Source organism: Scyliorhinus torazame, chromosome 14 (genome assembly GCF_047496885.1).
Source record: "Scyliorhinus torazame isolate Kashiwa2021f chromosome 14, sScyTor2.1, whole genome shotgun sequence".
NCBI lineage: Eukaryota > Metazoa > Chordata > Chondrichthyes > Carcharhiniformes > Scyliorhinidae > Scyliorhinus > Scyliorhinus torazame.
This window is the reverse complement of record NC_092720.1, coordinates 82,473,684-82,493,314: the sequence shown is the minus strand read 5'-3', so window position 1 is coordinate 82,493,314 and position 19,631 is coordinate 82,473,684. Positions and strand designations below refer to the sequence as shown.

At 46.3% G+C, this 19,631-nt stretch overlaps 1 protein-coding gene across 1 annotated transcript in view; it reads right to left on the bottom strand.

Moving 5' to 3' along the window:
* The window catches only part of LOC140389853 (transient receptor potential cation channel subfamily V member 6-like), a 54,713-nt gene that overhangs the window by 18,913 nt on the left and 16,169 nt on the right, over window positions 1–19,631 (bottom strand). The window contains exons 2-5 of the mRNA XM_072474430.1: window positions 11,824–11,918; window positions 6,912–7,034; window positions 4,002–4,142; window positions 1,067–1,165 (exon numbers count right to left, since the gene is read on the bottom strand). Of these exons, the coding sequence (XP_072330531.1) occupies window positions 1,067–1,165; window positions 4,002–4,142; window positions 6,912–7,034; window positions 11,824–11,918 (458 nt within the window). The remainder of the gene's footprint in view (window positions 1–1,066; window positions 1,166–4,001; window positions 4,143–6,911; window positions 7,035–11,823; window positions 11,919–19,631) is intronic.

Here is a 19,631-nt window from a genome sequence, read left to right as displayed (position 1 = left end):
ACTGGACTTTGCACCGTTCCCCCCTCCCCCCCCCCCTCCCCCCAATTCCATGGTCCTCCTCTCCTGGCCTCGCACAGAGCCTCCTGGCTTCCCTTCTATCGGCTCACGACTCTTTGTTTTCTGGGTTTGCTACAGTCCCAACAGTGGCCACCACTCCCAGTGGCACTGCTGGAACCAGAGAGCTACTCACCAATCAGATGGCCAGCAGCTCCTCAGAGCATTAAATGGCTGCAGAGTTGTGGTGGAGGGTGGGGTTTTCCTGTTAACCTTTTCAATGGCTGGGCAGGAAAACATGCCACTCCTTAAATTCTGCCCTCAGTCTAAATGGTCAAGCATGAGGCCTGTATATATGTTATTCTGGTGCCATGTGATCTGTTCTTAAGTTGTTCTTCTGTTTTTAATAATTTTGACGGTACATTGTGAGTTCTGCACTGCTACGGAATTATTCCCATAATTACATTTCTGAGGATGTATTCAAAGAATCTACAGGTATTTAAAGATTCACCTTCATCAAATGGAATCATCCGAATTTTATTGTGGAAAGGTTATTCATATGAAGTTATAAATCACCCATAACTGATTTTAACCCAGCTATATGCCTCAAACATGCTTATTATTTGCAAGATCATTCACAAGGTTTTACATTCTTTGTGAGGAAAGAATTAAGTTACCAAGGATAATACCAGGGCAACACAGTGGCACAGTGGTTAACACTGCTGCCTCACAGCACAAGGGACCCGGGTTCAATTCTGGCCTTGGGTGGCTGTCTGTGTAGAGTGTTTTCCCTGTGTCTGCGTGGGTTTCCTCCGGGTGCTCCTGTTTCCTCCACAGTCCAAAGATGTGCAGGTTTGGTAGATTGATCAAGCTAAATTGCCCCTTGGTGTCCAAAAAAAAAGATTGGGAGGGGATATGGGGATAGGACTGGGGTGTGGTTTGGGTGGGGTGCTCCTTCGGAGGGTCGGTACAGACTCGATGGACCGAATGGTCCCCTTCTGCACTGTAAGGATTCTAAGACATGAAGAAGAAGCTGAAATACGTGGTGGCTGATAGACTATGAAATATTTACCTAAGGAATCCTGTGCCTCTAATGGAGCACTATGCTTGATAAGAGTCCTGACAATCTCTTCATTGCCAATGCATGCTGCAAATGACAACAAATATTCACCTGGAGGTAAGATAATATGTGGTCAAAACTCTTATCATTAATTAAAAATAAAAGACAGAAAAATGGTTTCTGCTGCTGCTGTTAATCTTGCAGATGTAACATAAACATCCCAGCTATAATTCACCCAGCCATGCCAAACCAAGAATATCGCTGTGCAGTATGCGTGAGGCATTTAATGCAGTTTACTAGCAGATCAATGGCAGCTAATGGGAAGGCACTAATGAAAATCAACAGAATGTTGCCAAATTGATAAATAATGTGTAAGAATGCTGCTGTAAACCAGTAGGTCTATAGTGCCAGAGAGTTGTTAGACCCCAGTTAATTTACGTCATAGTGGATTCCACTCCGAGGCTGTCTGCTTTTTAATGTTACAAGAAAACGGATGAGAGTGTTGTTTTATTGTATGTGGCATTAAAAACAAAAAATACATTTGGAAAATTCCCAAAATGGGAATGGGTTTCTAGAGCACTCTGGAACTTTGTTTTCCCCCTGGTCTGGATTGGATCTGAAGTAGTGACTTCAGAATTGTTGGTTTAAGTGGACTAAAAATCAAATTGCACAGATTTTGACTCAGGGGGATCATAATATGTGATTATCCTGCGCCTAGGCGAGATAATGCAGGCAGCAAGAAAACTTAATGTTGCCTGCTGATCGGGATGAGTGTGGCATGATTTGCAGTGTTAAACAGGCTGCTGACAGGCTTCATGCTCAGCAGGAAGACCCCTGCCTGCTTAGCATGAATTATAGCTAGCCTGGACCTCTTAACGGGGAGGTGCATTCAGTATGCAACAACTGGTGGAACTGATTCTAACAGTGTTTCACAGAAAGGATAAGGGTTTTAATGGAGCAGAAATCCAGGGAGAGTTTTCCCAGGTTCTCTAATGCAGTGCCGGAGAACTCAGTTCAGGAACTGGAAAAGAGGAGAGATGTGAGGATTTCACAGGGGGCCAGAAAGTCCTCAAGACATACCTTGTGAAGGGAATGGGCAGTTATTTGCAGAGGTCAATTCAAGGAGTCCAGCCATGATGACCTGGCTGCAGTGTCACTAAAAGTTCATTGACATCACACAAGGGATCAAGGTCAGCAAATGCATCTTCAAATGTCATTATGTACCCATGGCATCACCAGCCCCACACCAGAAGACCATAAGACATAGGAGCAGAAATAGGTCACTTGGCCCATCGAGTCTGCTCCGCCATTCAATCATGGCTGATATTTTCTCATCCCCATTCTCCTGCCTTCTCCCCATAACCCCTGATCCTCTTTGGATTTCCCACACATTGCTCAATGTACCAAACCCACGTTAGTTACCCAGCAACAATCTCGCAATCAGGACTCATGCCTAATATTCATATGTCGCACCTTGCCCTCATTCGTTTAGCACTGCTTTGAGCCCTACAACCTCTCCCTAAATCCCACCTTATCCTCATCCCGCGATCTGGTATGTAGGGCAAGCTGTAAAACATTTCACTATGAACCCCTTGCTTTCTACACATAGATGGAGAGAAAACTGAAATAAATTGGTTGAAACAAATCTGCTAGCTTAGACATAATCTTGATGGCCAATGTCACCCTACTCTGCAAATGTCGGTTTGGTCGGAGAAGGTGGAAAAGTTCAATAACCACTTCCTCGATGAAAAGTAGCAACCGCTCCTAGCTGAGGTGGAAGTGAGGAAAAGGGTTTCCTGAATACCCTATGTAGGGGTAAAACCAGCTGCCCCTCCTCTTCTTTTCTCTGCACAGAGGAAACAGGGAGTAGTGGTGAATGGTTGTTTTTTAGATATGGGTAGGAACTAGGCCCACTACTTTTCTTGGTGTATATTAATGACCTGGACTTGGGTGTCCATGGCCCAACGTCAACATTTGCAGATGATGCAAAACTTGGAAATATTGTGAACTGGTGAGGTGGGTAATGTTAAACTTCAAAAGGACATAGATAGTTTGGTGGAATGGCCAGAGATGTGGCAGATGAAATTGAATGCAGAGAAGTGTGAAGTAACTTATTTTTATAGAACAAAAAAGGACAAACAAAATAAAATAAAGGGCACATTCTAAAGGGGATGTGGGAATAGAGAGACCTGGTGGTATATGTGATCAAATATTTCTATCAACAGATCTGAGCATTACTGGCTAGAACAAAGAATGAACAAAGAAAAGCACAGCACAGGAACAGGCCCTTCAGCCCTGCAAGCCTATTCCAACCATGCTGCCCGTCTAACCTAAAACCTTTTACACTTCCGGGGCCCGTATCCCTCTATTTCCATCCTATTCATGTATTTGTCAAGATGCCCCTTGAACGTGACTATTGTACCTGTTTCCACCACCCCCTCCAGCAGCAAGTTCCAGGCACCCACTACCCACTGTGTAAAAAACTTCCCTCGCACCTCTCCTCTAAACTTTGACCTCGCACCTTAAACCTATGTTCCCAAGTAATTGACTCTTCCACCCTGGAAGAAAACTTCTGACTATCCACGCCATTCATCATTTTGAAGACTTCTGTCAGCTAAGCCGACCTTTGTTGCTCATTCCTAATTGCCCTTGAGAAGGAGGCAGTGGGCCACTTTCTTTAACTGCTGCAGTCCATCTGATGTAGGTGCACCCACAGTGCTGTTAGGAAGGGAAATTTACAAGTACCAATTATGCAGATGTCATTCTCAAACAACTGGGAATGAGGTTGGGCAATAAAAGGTTACTGATGATACACTGAAACATTACACCCACTAACAACTGGATTATTATGTTACAGATACATAAGAATCCTCGACCTTCAGCAATCCACAATACCACTTCAATAGTTCATCTCATCTTACCTCTGAGAACAAAAATGAGACCTTACCGTAGTAACACTGACATTCCTCCCCAGGGACAAAGCAGGAACCGGTTGCACGAGCATTTACCACATCAGCACCTCGGTTTAACAGTTCCTTAACCATTTCCACATCTTGTTTCAGAACAGCTATGTGCATGGGTGTCTCACCTACAGTTAGAAAGAAAATTGAAAACTGATACCAGAAATTGTTTATTCATATGAACAGAAAGAAAAGTAGGTTATACAGGATACTAAAGCAGTCTAGTCATTGTTTATGTTGCACTAATATTTTCTGCCTCCATTTCATGTGATATTCAAGGACGTTCTCCTCATTTTGAAAGTCCTGCTCACAGACCTTTGATTGGATATCACCAATATAAAATTTTGAGGGATACTTCATCTGATTTAGAACAGTGTTGAATAGGCTCCCCTCATCTCTCTGATGAGCAGGAATGCAAGCACAATACCCTCTACACTCACCTCAGCCTCCCAGCCATGCTTATTTCCTTCCTAGTTGAATCTAAGGAGGGTGATTCTCCGACTGTGTTGTGCTCACTATGCTGGGGGAATTGCAGGAGAGCACCTAAACGGGATTTAGGGCGGGATTCTGGGATCCTGAGGCTACGTGTTGACGCCGTTGGAAATGCCGTCGCGTTTCCCGACGGTGTCAACACGGCCCCAGGATCAGCAATTCTGGCCCCGACAGGGGGCCAGCACCGGACTGGAGTGGCCCACACTGCTGATCCTGGCACCAACTGGGCGCCACGGGGTCCGCACATGCGCCATGGCACCGGCGCCAACGCGCGCCTGCGCCCCCGACGCGACATGGCGTAGGGCTACAGGGTCCGAGGCAGAAGAAAGGAGGCCCCCAGCCCGAGAGGCCAGCCCGCTGATCGGTGGGCCCCGATCGCGGGCCAGGCCACAACAGGGGCCAGGCCACAACGGGGGCCAGGCCACAACGGAGGCCCCCCCTCCCCCCGGTGTCGATCTCCCCCCCTCCCCCTACAGGCTGTCCGCAGACCCATCCACGCTGAGGTCCCGCCGGCTGAGGGCAGGTGTGAACGGCACCGGTGGGACTTGGGTTATTTGCGACGGCCGCTCGGCCCATCCCAGGCTGAGAAGCGGCGGGTCGGGGGGGGGGGGGGGGCTGCATAGAGCGGCCCCCAACTGCCACCGCGCCGATCACGCCGGCGCCGGTTCTCCACTCTGCGGATTCTCCCGCCTTTAGTTTCCAACACTCCTGACCCACTTTCGCTGGCGTGATCCGGACTTTGCCCAAAAAGGGCGAGAAACTGATCACAGCTAATTTGTATTCATTTAAAACTAATTGATGAGGTTAAAGTCGAATGCAGCGGCCTCCCAATATTCGCCCGCTTCCCCGCCCGCCTCTCCCAGCAGGAAGTCACCCAGGTGTGAATCATTCCTGTTCTTTAAAAGCGGAGTCAAGGTGCCATGGACTCAGAGGGGGAAGCAAGGAGTGAGTATTCCTCTCCACTTACCTCCGCACATGGAGCGATTGCTGGCAAGGAGGGGGTTAATTGCTGGTGAGAAAGGGAGGAGGGGGGTCTTTGCCGGAGAGAAGGGGTGTCTTTGCTTGCATGAAGTGGGGTGCTGTCGGGTTATTCTGAGATTCGGGAACCCTTTAAGAAGGGCATCCTGATCTCTGAGTATCCAGCCTTGTCATAATATACACCAGTATATCATGCTGCAGACACACATACTGATGGACACACAGCAAGACCAATCAACACACACAACACCGCAGCCAATCACCAGTTAGAGCACACTCACTATAAAGACAGGGGGCATCAGAGTTCCCGCTCATTCAGGATGCAGCCTCTCAGAAGGACAGAGCTTACGGCACAGACCCTCACCATGAGCTGAGTGCATAGACTGGTTCGGACAAGCATAGGTCTTTAGTTTAATCTAACATCGTGTTAACCCACAGTGAAAGTATGTTCAACAGTTTCACTGGTGTATATTATGACAAGCCTTACTGGCATCTTCAGGTCCCACACGACTCGTTTTCAGCATGAATCACCCCTGTCTCCAAAAGATTTTGTCAATGTGGGTGGATTGCGATCTGGATTATGTCGATCCACCTGGTGGGAATCGCACCTCGTTTTCCACCAGAGACCACACTTTTGGAAGAATTCCACCCAAAGTGAATAATACCGAGTCTGAAACTGTATTAGTGGATGACCAGTTGCGGGTTTACGACTCTGGATTATAATTACCCAAGATAACATTTCCTACTGGTTTCACTTTGTTATGTTTCAAATCATTGAAAGTGCAATCTTACACATTACCAGCCCCTTGTTTTGGTCTTTCAAACCTACTGGTTTGGTCAGCTGCAGAATAATGGATGATGAGAGAAGGGATGCATTATAACTAGAAAGCTAGTCAGACCTTAGTATTGGTGACCGTCATGTATTTAAAATATTTAAATGCACTATAATACCAGACAATATTGAAGTGTTTATTGACACATAACTATTTCTGCGCAAAGGTGATTGTAAATAATAAAGCCACCATAGCCCCAGATGACCATAAGCTGCTTTTCCATTTGAAGAGGAGAGTTGACTGGTGGTAATTTAACCTAAGAGTCACCACACCTCAGGCAAGGAGCAAGGTTGAGAAGGCAGGGCCTTCATGAATAGCCTCAGCCTCAGGGAATCGAACCCACGCTGTTGACCTCACTCTATATCACAAACCATTTGTCCAGCCAACTGAGCTAAACCGGCCACCGGTAGTTGTACACTGTTGCTGATTACTTTCGTAGTCAATGATCCCATAATTGTACATTTACTATATGTTTTAGAAAACATTTACAAAATAATAATGTAAATGTACTTACAGGACTTAAGAATTGGTAAAATAATGCTTGTCTGCTGTTAACTCTGTACCCTAATCAACATTAAACATAATGCATTTTACCTTTGTACATGTCAGACGTCATGGGTTCATTGATCAGTGATGGTATCCTATCCAGAATTAACTCTGCAATTTCCTTATTACCATTGAACAAAGCTGAATGCAGTATTGTTTCTTCTAAATTCCCTTTAAACGGTATTTTTGAATATTAGTTTCTGAACAAATGCATAGAAGAATATCAAAACAGTTAGAGCCAAAGAAGTTTTCAGCACAGTACACAATTCTGCCCACAATGGCTATGCCAGCTTTATGCTTGTGCAATCCATAACTATTCCACTGCTCTGCTTTCTCCATAGATTTGTATCTTCCAAGATTTCAAATGTTTAAATTCTCTTCCTTAAAAGGCACAATGGTTTCCACCTAAACTGCCCCATATGCTAAGTAAATATGTGCTGTCTTAACTTGGTGCAAAGAATTATTTTCCTGACTTCTCTCCTCAATGGAAATTTCAAATTGGTGACTTCTCGTTGGTAATAAACCAACCACAAAAAACAATCTTTCTACATTCACTTAAGTGATATCGCTCCAAACTTTAACACTTTACTTAAGATGGAAGGAATACATGAGAACCCTCAAAAACCTCCTGGGCGTTAGTGAATCTAACACTTCAATGCATTTGCACAGTTGTGCCAAGTTAAATGGCAGTTAAAAAAAATAATTCCAGCCGGGGTTGGAAACGGGCGTGGAGGCGAATGTTGTAGCCTTCACCTTGTTAATCAATCGCCCGAAGGCGGATCCTGTTAGGGTGGAGCTTAACCTCTCCACCCTGTGCTCTGGCGTGGTGGGGAGACCTGCTGGAATTCTTGACGCTTGAAAAGGTCAAATTTGAACTGAGGGGAAGGATGGAGGGATTCTACAATTCATGGGCGTTATTCATTATGCATGTTTGAGAATTGGATCACATCAAACATTAGGAGTGGGGGGTGCTGCTAGGAGGGTTGCGGAGAGGGGGACTATATGTGTTAATGGTGACTATGGGTGATTCCTGATTCCTCTTTGTCATTTGTTTATGTTAACATACGGGCTAATGTCTGGGGTTTGGTGGGAGGATGGGATCGTTGTTATTGATATGGGGATTGACATTACATTCGTTACTGATTATTGTTTATTGTTGGATGTAAATTTGGGAGAAAATGTGAAAAAGGACACTAAAAAATATTTATATTTTAAAAAATTCTTAGGGGGATCACGTGATCACATGAGCATGGGAGCGTATTTGCAAACTCTGGTTCCGCTCATCTTTTAATCCTTTCTTTTACCCTAATGTACATCCCATAATTACTTGCTTTTGGGGTAAATGTCTTGTTCTGTGTCCCTGGAAGATCCTGACTAGATTTTGGTGATGAGGAGCCAAGTTAAATCTGAGGGAATACTTGTTCGATTGAGGTGATCAGAGGTGGCTGGGGTGTGGCCCAGTTTGCAGCGGTGGTTGTGCTGGTGAGCAGGCCTACACTTCGACAGTGCTGTTGGCATCAGGATGATAGCTGCCATTGCATATGATGTTGTGGATGATGATCTCAGCTTCATGGCTCAGGTTGTTAGTGCTCACTTTGATGAACTGTGAAATATCCATCAGAGAATAGTGGAGAAGAGAACCTTATTACTGGATAAATCAATCTCCCTGGTGAAGGCTTGCCTTCAGTCCTTGGAAATCCTGTTGCATGGTATGTCGTTTATCTTGACTGAATCGGGGAGTTGGGACGGATAGGGAGTGTACTGTGTGTCCGATCTTTGGTGGGGAGAAGGGACAAATTCCCGTCCGAACTTGAAAGTTGGCTGTCATGATTTCATAATCTCAATTTGAAGGCTGAGTGTTTCAAGCTTGACAGAGTACATTGTTTCCGGTCTTTGAGGCCTGGGGTCGGTTGGAGACCCCGACCACTGGTAGTACGTTATCTTGACCTCGATGCTGGTCGAGAGGGGTTGGAGGTGGCTGGACACGTCAGGCCGTCGCCTCCTGCAAGTCCTAGGTTTCTTGCTGCCTGGGTGCCGGAGTGATGCCATGGTGGATGTGAAGGCATTTCGTTCGATGGAACTGTGGAGGGATCCTGAATGCTGCTCGACAATCACTGTTAGGACTTTGGCCTTTCTAGGTTCCATAGATGGTGTTATTATCCTGCAGTTCATCGATAATCCTGAACTTTATCCCTCTGCAACTATGCCGTTGATATTATGTTATTGTCTTTTTTCTGACAAGAGTATATGATAAATGAGCACATACTGCGTCGGTAATGTGACATGAGGGTTATGCGTATCTTGCTTTCTTTTCATGTGCTGTAATCCTTGCATTTACAAAGATGGAGTACATTTTAGACACCCCTCACCTTATTTATAGAGAAGATGAGTACAGCCACGGCAGGTTGTTGGGTGGATGGTTGGTGTGGGTGGTATGGCTATGTAAGTCCTCATTATGGTTGAGGAAAGTCCTTAGTTAAAGCTATCTATGTTGTGTTCTTCCTTTGTATTTTTGTTACTTTGAGTTTATGGAACCTGTGCTTATCGCCTACGAATGTCCTGACTGATTATGTCTGCTAGAGAGGACTGGGTTCCTTGTGATTCTTCTTTGTCATTGGCATCTCTGGAGTTATTGGATGAGGGGGAAATGTGTATTGGCACACATCCAGGCGTGTTTGGTTAATCCTTTTTTGACTTGTCCACTTCAATATTCTCTTGGCTGCGTGAGTAGTAACAGTGGTCGCTTGATCGCGTAAATTAGGGCAGGAGCAACTGTGTTTACCTAGGTTGGGCGAAGAGTCAGTTGGGTGGTGGAGTGAGTTTCCCTTCCCGAGTTGTCACCTTTTGTGGACTCCTGGTGTGCTCCACCTCTCGAGATAAGGTTCCACTGGGGAAGTAATAGTCTGTGGGCTGCAAGGTTTGAGTGAGAATCTGAGTACTGTGGATTGGCGTTGTTGGAGCTCTTCTTCAATTCAAGGGTAGGCTGAGTGGAGGAGATAGATGCCCTCTTCCAAGTGACTTCCTGAATGCCCTCCTTTTTGAAGCCAGACTTCCCCTGGGGAGGCAGTGTACTGTCTCTGATAAGGGTACGTTGCTCCACCCGTGTATCTTTTTTGTAACAATGTATGCTGCTGGTCCATGTCTGACATTTGTTGGCTAATCCTGGTGTTTCTCTCTTGTGGGTTTCTCTTTTCCTTACTTGGGTAGGCAGCATGCTGTTGCAGGTCCCAATTTGGTGTACTGAATCTCGAGGGGTTCCCTTATTGTGTCAGGAGGTTTTGTTGGGTTATTTATTAAAGTAGAATAACTTCAATAAAAATATATTTAAAAATTTTTTATTCCTGGGATGTATACATCACGAGGAGGGTCAGCAAATACTATCAGTCCCTAGTTGCCTTTGAGAAGGTGACGGTGATCCTTCTTCTTAAGCTGCTGCAGTCCATTTGGTGGAAGGATCACTAAAATGCTGTTGGATGTCGATGACCTAGCACCGAATATATGTTCAAATTGGGACGCTGCACGAGTTGGTGAAAACTGGGAGGTGATGGTGATTCCTACACCTGCTGCTCTCGTCCTTCTCGGTGGTCGAGGTTAGAGTTTTGGGAGGTGTTTTGGGAGGTATTTTCAAAGACGATCTGGTGATTTTCTGTGGTGAACTTGCTTTGTTACACCCTACAACGATAGTACACCACTGGTGGAGGGAGTAGCTATTTAAGGTGTTGGATTGGGTCCTGATCAAGCAGGCTCTTTTGCCCTGGATGGTCTCAAGACTCTAGAGTATTGTTTAAGCTGCACTCATCTAGGTAAATGGGGAATATTCCATCATACTCCTGATTGTGTCTTGTAGTTGATGGAGGAGCTTTAGGGAGGCAGGAGGTTCGCCACTCACCAAAGAACACCCAGCCTTTGACTGGGCTAGTAACTGTGGCATTTATGTGACTGGTCCAGTTAAGGTCTGTTCAATGGTAACCCTCAGGAATTTGATGGTGGGTGAATCAGTGACGGTAATGCCACTGGATGTCAAGGATGTTTTTAGAGTCCCTCTTGTTTGAAATGAAGATTATTGACCAAGTAAGGCAATACGAACGCTGGCCTTTCTGAAAAAAACAGCACCAACTTGTTTGGTAAGTCAAGAAAAGGTGATTGACTGATTTGCAGACTATAATCTAGCCTCAGAAAGAAATACAGGCACAAATAATATCCTTACAGCAGATGGTACAGCTCTGCAATGTCTCTGTGCTGAACCTAATCTTTACAGCACAGATCCCCTCAGTAACTGTTAGATAGACACCCCAAGAGCTGTATTTATGGTTGGTGAGATTAATCTGGTCTGTGTTGACCCTAACAGAAAATATATGTCATCAGGGGGAAGTTCGCTATGAACTTAACCTATATCTACAAATTGTATTGTCGGTGTACATTCATCATGAATGTATTTTTCCTCTTAAAATATCAAAACATTGGACATTTGTCATTCTCCTGGGTTTACATTACATCACAGGAATGTTTATCTTTTCTCCCTTCTCATTCTTCAAGCTACAAATTGCAGAGCTAATATATTGTGTGACTGTAGAGTTTAGGCTAGCCAGTCCATTTATCTGTTGGAAAGAAGTTACACTCTGACTGGCAATAGCTTTAAGGAAATATAAGCAAGAAAGGACAGAGGCTGAACTAGGCAAAATATGTAAGGCAAACTGTTGAGTGGTGTTTTCGGTGGTTCTTTATAAAGTGAGATTGTAATCAAAGTTGAGATTTCAGGCAGAAGTACTAGAGATGACAGAATTGAAGTACTAACCTGGACTACACTCATGCATCTGTTCTGAGCAACAGAATGTCATTGGCAAGCATCCAGAGATGGATATCTTATCAGATTCTTGACTGGTAAGCGGTAGGCAAAGAGAAAGCAAAATTAATGCTACAAAGCCAAAAGAAATTAAGCTTCTAATTTATAAGCATATACCTCGAACGTAGGGGTCAAATTCTTCACTTATCAATAAGGCTTTCATACTGATGGTGTCATTTGTGTGAGCTGCCTTAAAAAACTCACTTCCATGTCTGTGAAAAAAACATTGTTGCATTTATTCAAAGAGAAACCAGCATGTAACTCACTTTAAAATTCATTGTCAGTCAGCTAACTCAAATAACTCAAGAAAAATCCATGTTTCCCCCTTAGACATCATTAAAATTGTTGACTTAGCCTGAGGCGTGTCAACATTTCAAAGCTAATGGTCAGATGGTGACTGACTGAAACTCAATTCACTCATTTATCAAGACTCGTTGAATAACCTAAGGTATTCGGGAGGATTGTAAAAGACTCTTACAAGCAAATTAAACCCTATAGTGATATAGGGTTTAATTTGCTCTGAATGTTTTGAGTTAGTTCACACATTTAAAGTATGGTCATATCATTAGTTGGCACTATTAAGCACTAATGTTTGTCCCAAATCCCTCAAATTGTAAGAGCTGTGGTGCACAGGAATACTGATCACATACTGATGTTTTTCTGCTTATTAATGACCAATTAAAAGAAAAGATGTAAATTTATTCAGGATTTATACATCATAGGGCGCTGGAGGGACACAAGATAGCCAGGAGGGAACTGAAGAAAGGGATTAGGAGAGCTAAGAGAGGGCATGAACAATCTTTGGCGGGTAGGATCAAGGAAAACCCCAAGGCCTTTTAAAGGGGCAGCACGGTAGCATTGTGGATAGCACAATCGCTTCACAGCTCCAGGGTCCCAGGTTCGATTCCGGCTTGGGTCACTGTCTGTGTGGAGTCTGCACATCCTCTCCGTGTGTGCGTGGGTTTCCTCCGGTTGCTCCGGTTTCCTCCCACAGTCCAAAGATGTGCAGATTAGGTGGATTGGCCATGATCAATTGCCCTTAAGTGTCCAAAATTGCCCTTAGTGTTGGGTGGGGTTACTGGGTTATGGAGATAGGGTGGAGGTGTTGACCTTGGGTAGGGTGCTCTTTCCAAGAGCTGGTGCAGACTCGATGGGCCGAATGGCCTCCTTCTGCACTGTAAATTCTATGATATGGAATACTGTGACTTTACACATGATGCAAGTCGGAAGGCCATTTTGCATACTACTGATTCTTATTTCCATTGAAAAAAATTTGTAGATGTTTGAACAGCAGAAAATCCTTGCCTGCAGGTGTGGAACTGCAAATCTATCGAGACTAGCTTGTGATGCATTGTGAAATGGTCTAATTGATTTGCTCGCCAGTTCATGTTTAAAGGAAGGAAACTCTTTCTTCAAAGACCCATGAATCAAAGAAATCATAAAATGACTGAGTGAGGACTGTTGCTATGCCATGACTCAGAACATTAAAGTGTGAAGAGTTGAAAGCAACATGAGACAATTGATAATGATCTTCGTTGCTTACCTTGGCATTTTCTTGAAGCTGTACATTATCTTCAAATCCTTCCAAGTATGATGGATTGTTGGCACCAAACTCTCAATTTTAAACTAACTCAGCAAGAATGGTGTTGGTTTGGATTGGGAGCCCCATTTACAACTCATTTGTTGTTCTGCCGAGTGGGATTCAGGGTTCAGTGTTACCTTCTATGTGATTGTTAGCTATACCCGTTGGATACTCTGTTTAGTGCATGCTTCCCTTCAGATCTGCATTTTGCTATGTCCTCACACCTTAAGGCAGACATTTTATGATCTCCTTACTCCATGAATTAGCAGAAACATTTGCACAGATTACAGTTGCTCTGAGACTATCCACGAATATGCATTTTAAGGGTTTACCAGCTGAATCAGCATTACTGGGTGCTAATTCTAATTTATTGCTCTATTGTACATTGATTATATGCTGAATCTCTAAATAAACTTGTGGTAATGTTTTGAGTCTACACCCCTGGCTGGGAAACCATTGGTGTGTATCAGAAATTGAGGGATGCACAACCTACAATTCCCGGATTATTAGAGTGAATGGTTGGAAATTTGTGGGCAATGTGCACCCAAATTCCCCATGTGCATTCCTGGTGAATGATGCTCTCCACCACGAAGAAGAATTAAAAATGATCCCTACTGAATAAATTTGGGCATTCCTGTACTGGGAAAAGCAGAGATAATTGAACCAACACATCTTGATGAGAGCAAATAAAACTCCAGGGGCTATACATTTGTTGATTCACATCCATGTGAAGGGGATGTGATCACAATATGTCTGCTACCACTCTTAGTGATGCAGCCAGCACTCAAAATTTGTGTTGCATCCTCACTTCCATGATTTCAGTATGAAGCCGGGCATAACTTGTGCTGTTAGCTGGCTGAATTCTCAACAGGGGGCCTGGCATTGTGTGAGATGGGTACATGTTGTAGATAGTCTCCAGCTCTTAAAATCAGTCTGCCCCACTTAAAGGGGAGATATACTGAATGAAAGGAGATTGTTGTTCAATAGAGCAAAGAGAAAGGCCCCAGGTTCTATTGATGTGGGGCTGGATTCTCCGCTGGCAGCCCGGAGGTTTCCTGATGGCGTGTGGCTGCCCCACAATGGGAAACCCCATTGAGCAGACAGTAGAACGGAGCATCCCGCCGGCGGGGTGAACCTGAAACGTGGCGCGGCAGGGCGGAGAATCCAGCCCCTGGTGCTGGAGGACTTGATGTGGGGATGCCGGCGTTGGACTGGGGTGAGCACAGTAAGAAGTCTTACAACCTGGTGTTGTAAGACTTCTTTAACCTGGTGTTGTAAGACCTCTTACTGGAGGACTTAGTCATGGAGGTAGACAAGAAGAGACATGGCATAATGCCATCAGGGAACAGGAGGGATATTCAAGGTATATTCTTTAAATGGAAGAGGAACTGATGACATTGGAAGTCAGTTTTAGGAATCTGACCCCAAAGAAGTTTAATTATCTCACATGGATGGGAAAGGTCAGTGAATGCATTGTCTAAGGACATCTCCTATCCACCATACCACCAAACGTACATGCTATTCAATGCACCGCACACCACCCAGCACCTAAAATCCATGCCTAACATTCAGAAACTCAACCTCACCCTCACACACTGATGACAGCCTCACACCCACTTCCAGCTTTGGCAGGAATGTCAACCAATGATTCATGGGTCTTTGAAGAAACAGGACAACATAATCGTCAAGATTCTGCATTCTCTCTTGCATGATATAGTTGCCCATCATAAAAGGGGGCACAACAGAACTGGCAGGGGACAGACATGCATTCATTCTGAACACGATGGAGAAGATAGCGGTGTGCATCATGGGGCTGGTTGTGACAGAGTCGCAATATCTGGCATCACTGAGAGAATTAAAGATGATGGAGGTTACTGCCATATGCTACCAGACGCACCCGCGGCTGAGCAGAAGGCCTGGTGGGCAGGCCAAACCAAGAATAAGTATGAGAAGGGGGTAATAATTGCAACTGCAATTTTAAGGAACATAGGGAGCAAAGAATTGCAGGAGGCAAGAGTAGCAGCTGTACAACGCGCACAGGAAGGGGGCAGGAGAAAACCGCAGGGCAGATTTTTGGGGACTGTGGCCCCGACCGCACCACGTGTCATGGAGGAGAGTGACTACAGGATGACTGGGACAGATCAGAGGAGGGAATGCACGGGGATTATGCATTCCCCCCTCCTTATGAGGAAACGGAGGAAACGTTGCCTGTAGCTCCAGTGCGTGTAGTGAGGAAAATGGTAGAAGGCCAAACCACTGAGCAGCATATTCAAACGCCCTTCACAGCTGGGGAAAAACAAATGATCTTGAACGAACTGCACTCTCTAAAACGACAGGATGATAATGGCCCTTTTTGGGATAAACTGGGTGAATTACGGGAGGCTCATTGGTTAACCAATGATGATATCCATTTATTGTTAAAGGCAAGGACTCCTGCACTGGTATGGGCAAGCATGCCACAACCATATAGGGATTGCATGTGGGTCACGCAGAGGGGTGGGGGAAACAAAGACGCCCACTTTGTAACCTTCACAATGGCAGTGCGAACTGCCCGAGGGAGAGGGAGCCCAAATTGGACACTGATCACCTTACTTAAACAGGGACCAAAGTAAAGGATCGAGGATTACGCAGAGAAGAAATTTGAGGCGTTCAAGCATCATTCAGGGACAGTAGCCCCCAGTAGAGATGACAAAACCTTTTTAAAAATGTTAACGGATGGAATGGGTCCGCACCTAACTAAGATCGTAGATATGGGACTTCCGGTATGGAACGACTTTAATCAGGTCTTAGCATGGGCTATAAAGGCAGAGGCTAACATAGGAAAGGGGTCCAAGGTTAGCTCCGTAGGACAATTAGGAGGAGGAAGGCAGTGCTACACCTGCGGGAAAGAAGGGTATTTCGCAAGGGAGTGTAAAAGCAAGAAAGAACCCAAACAGGGACTCCTGAGATGTCTGAATTGCAGGAGACCAGGATACGAGCAGGAAAATTGTTCGGCAAAGGGAGGGGGCAAGGAAGGTCAGGGTTCCACAGCCCTAAACGGCAGTGAGGGGGGGGTCGAGTGCCCCAGGATCGGTAATACAGGTTTCAGCTAAGGACTTCGCGAAGATGTTCAGTGCACTAAGGCAATGACATGTTTCAGCCCTCACTGGTAAAGAAAGGGACTCCCGGATATTTGTTGATGCTCTGTTAGGGGGCCAGCCGAACACAATGTTAATAGATACCGGGGCAGCAACATCCATCACCGATATAGATTTACCCTAAACCGGTCGCACAACCCAGATCAGAGGGGTGGGGGATGGGTTCCGTGTAGCCACATTAAGCAAATCCACCCTTTTAGAAATCAGAGATTTCACGGTTAGAATCCAAATCTGGGTATGCAAGACTGCTGACGGGACTATATTAGGAATAGACTGGCTAGAGCGATTGGGAGCAGTAATAAACACTAAAACATAGGCCATTGAGTGGAAAGGGCCATACAATGTAGGTCGGTGGGGAAGGAAGGCCTGGCATCGCATCCACAGCATGGCTTCAGTCAACACTGACTGGGGGCAGCAGGGGATGTGGGGAATAATAGCACAAGCATATCCAGCAGTATGGGCCAGAAACAAGCAAGATTGTGGGAGCCTGGAAATGACTCCAGTCACCATTACCGGAGACCCACACCCACCACATATGCAGTATCCCATAAAACAGGAAGCGACCGAGGCAGTAAGGGAGATAGTGCAAGAATTAGAAGCTCAGGGGACAGTAAAAGAGACCCACTCATCCACTAACTCCTCAATTTGGCCGGTGAGGAAGCCAGACGGCTTGTACCAACTGATGGTAGATTACACCAGCTTAAACAAACACGTGGTAAGGGAATACCCCATTGTGGCAAATCTGACCACTATTTGGAATAACCTTTGCCCAAAACAGAATGTGTTCTCAGTCTTAGATATAGCCAACGGGTTCCAGTCTGTTCCAGTGGGGGAAAATCATCAGGACAAATTAGCTTTTACCGTAGGGGAAAAACAGTATACGTGGACTAGATTACCCTAAGGCTCTCACAATAGTCCGGCCATTTTTCATAGGCACATGGCCAAGCTGGTCGCCCAAGTGAATCTTAGCGGGACACGGAGTACCATACTCCAGTATGTAGACAACATCTAATAGCTTCAGTAGGGAAGCAAGACCACATTATCGCCCTCACCCGGACCTTAGCAACCATACAGCGAGTTGGCTTAAGATCAACCCCAAGCAGGCGCAGTTAGGGCGGGGAGAAGTGGTGTACTTGGGATACCACATTAAACAAGGGGAGAGAAAGATTCCAGGGGATCGGAAGAAAACTATTTTAGAAATGCCAAAACCCCAGACCATAAGAGGAGTTAGGCAGGCATTGGGCTATTCAACTACTGTAGGAACTTTATCGAGAATTACTCCGAGCTTGCGGAGCCATTGCAAAGATTGACCAGGGGAGGGAGACAGTCCCGGGAGCGAGTCGAGTGGGGCCCAGAGCAAGTCACAGCCTTTAACAAATTAAAGCAGACCCTCACTTTAGCCCCAGCCCTAGGGTTGCCAGATTCGACTAAACCTTTTCACCTCCGCTGTGACAATCAGGGGGGAACATTATACAGCGGTGGTAGGTCAGAAATACAGGGACAAGATATGGCCAGTAGCCTATTACTCATGTAGGCTGGGTCCCGTGGTGGCAGGCTTACATCGATGTGCGCAGGCCCTGGATTGTGCCACGTGGGCGATAGAGGCATTCGAAGAAGTGACTCTCTTAGAATCTGTTATCTTTCATTCCCCTCATTCCATAGTACATGTGGTAAATCACTGTTGCACCTGGATTAGGTGATGTACGGTAGGACCTGTACTACAGGTTCGCCGGTAGTCCCTGCCTGCTGGCTCCGCCCAGGAGGCGGGGTATAAATATGCATGTCCTCCAGCCAGCAGCCATTTCGCCAGCGGCTGTGGGAGGCCACACATCTGATAGCAATAAAGCCTCAGTTGGATTCAACTATCGTCTTTGTCCAATTGATCGTGCCTCAATTTATTGCTATCAGTTTCTAAGGATGGACCTCCATATCAAATCGGATCACCTGCAGCTGGATCCGCACTCAAGCGACGCCAGAAAGGACTTCCAGCACTAGCTAGCTTGCTTCAAAGCGTATATCAACGCGGCACCAACCCCTGTTCCGGAGGCTCAGAATATTCAGATTTTATATTCCAGATTGAGCTCCAAAGTCTTTCCGTTAATCCAGGACGCACCGAACTATGCCGAAGCCATGACTCTACTCAAGGACAACTACGCACAGAAAACGAACACGCTCTTCGCCAGGCACGCGCTCGCCACTCGCTCTCAACTCCCTGGTGAGTCCATAGGAGACTTCTGGCGGGCCCTAATCCCACTAGTCCGGGACTGTGACTGTAAGGCCGCTACGGCCACGGAACACTCAGACCTCCTGATTGGGGAATTGGGTCAGATCTCATATGCCAGTGGCTCCTAGAAGGGGCCACTCACAACCTCGCAGAGACTAAAACGCGAGCGCTCTCCATGACGGTCGCCCTGCGCAACGTCCAGTCCTACACCCCCAGCCGCACAGCCCACCCCTCCTACGCTTCGTGGAACCCACAGAAAGCCGCCCCAGCGGGGGTGCTGCCCACCCATTACGCCTACGCTGCATGCCAGCCAGCAAATCCCGGGGGCCCCCGATGCTATTTTTGCGGCCAACAGAAGCACCCCGCAAATGCTGCCCGGCCCGCGCTGCCCTTTGTAAAGCCTGCGGGAAGAAGGGCCACTTCTTCGCGGTGTGCCAGGCTGCTCAGTAGCCGCTATAGCCCCCACCCCCCTCGGTCACGGACAATGGGCGTCGCCATCCCCCCCTCAGACCGCGTGCGGCCAGGGGGGGCCGCCATCTTCCCCTCCGCGCAACACGTGCGTTTCATGGGCGCCGCCATCTTGTTCCACCCCCACAACATGCATTCCATGGGCGCCGCCATTTTGTAACCCTCAAGATCTTCGTGCGCTGCCATCTTGTCTACCCCTCAGCACATGGGCACCACCAGCGTTCCAGGACCCGGGCTCACCAGCCGCCCCATTACCCGACGACCAACCAAGACTCGCCTCCATGTCAATCGACCAGTCTCGTCCGCATAACCTGACCAACGCATCCACCAGCGCGAAAGTCGACGGACATGTAACCTCCTGCTTGCTGGACTCCGGGAGCACCAAAAGCTTCATACACCCAGATACGGTAAAGCGCTGCTCCTTCACGATACACCCCGCCAACCAAAAAATCTCTCTGCCCTCCATTTCGCAGTGATCCAGGGGTACTGTACGGTCACGCTCACGGTCCCGGGC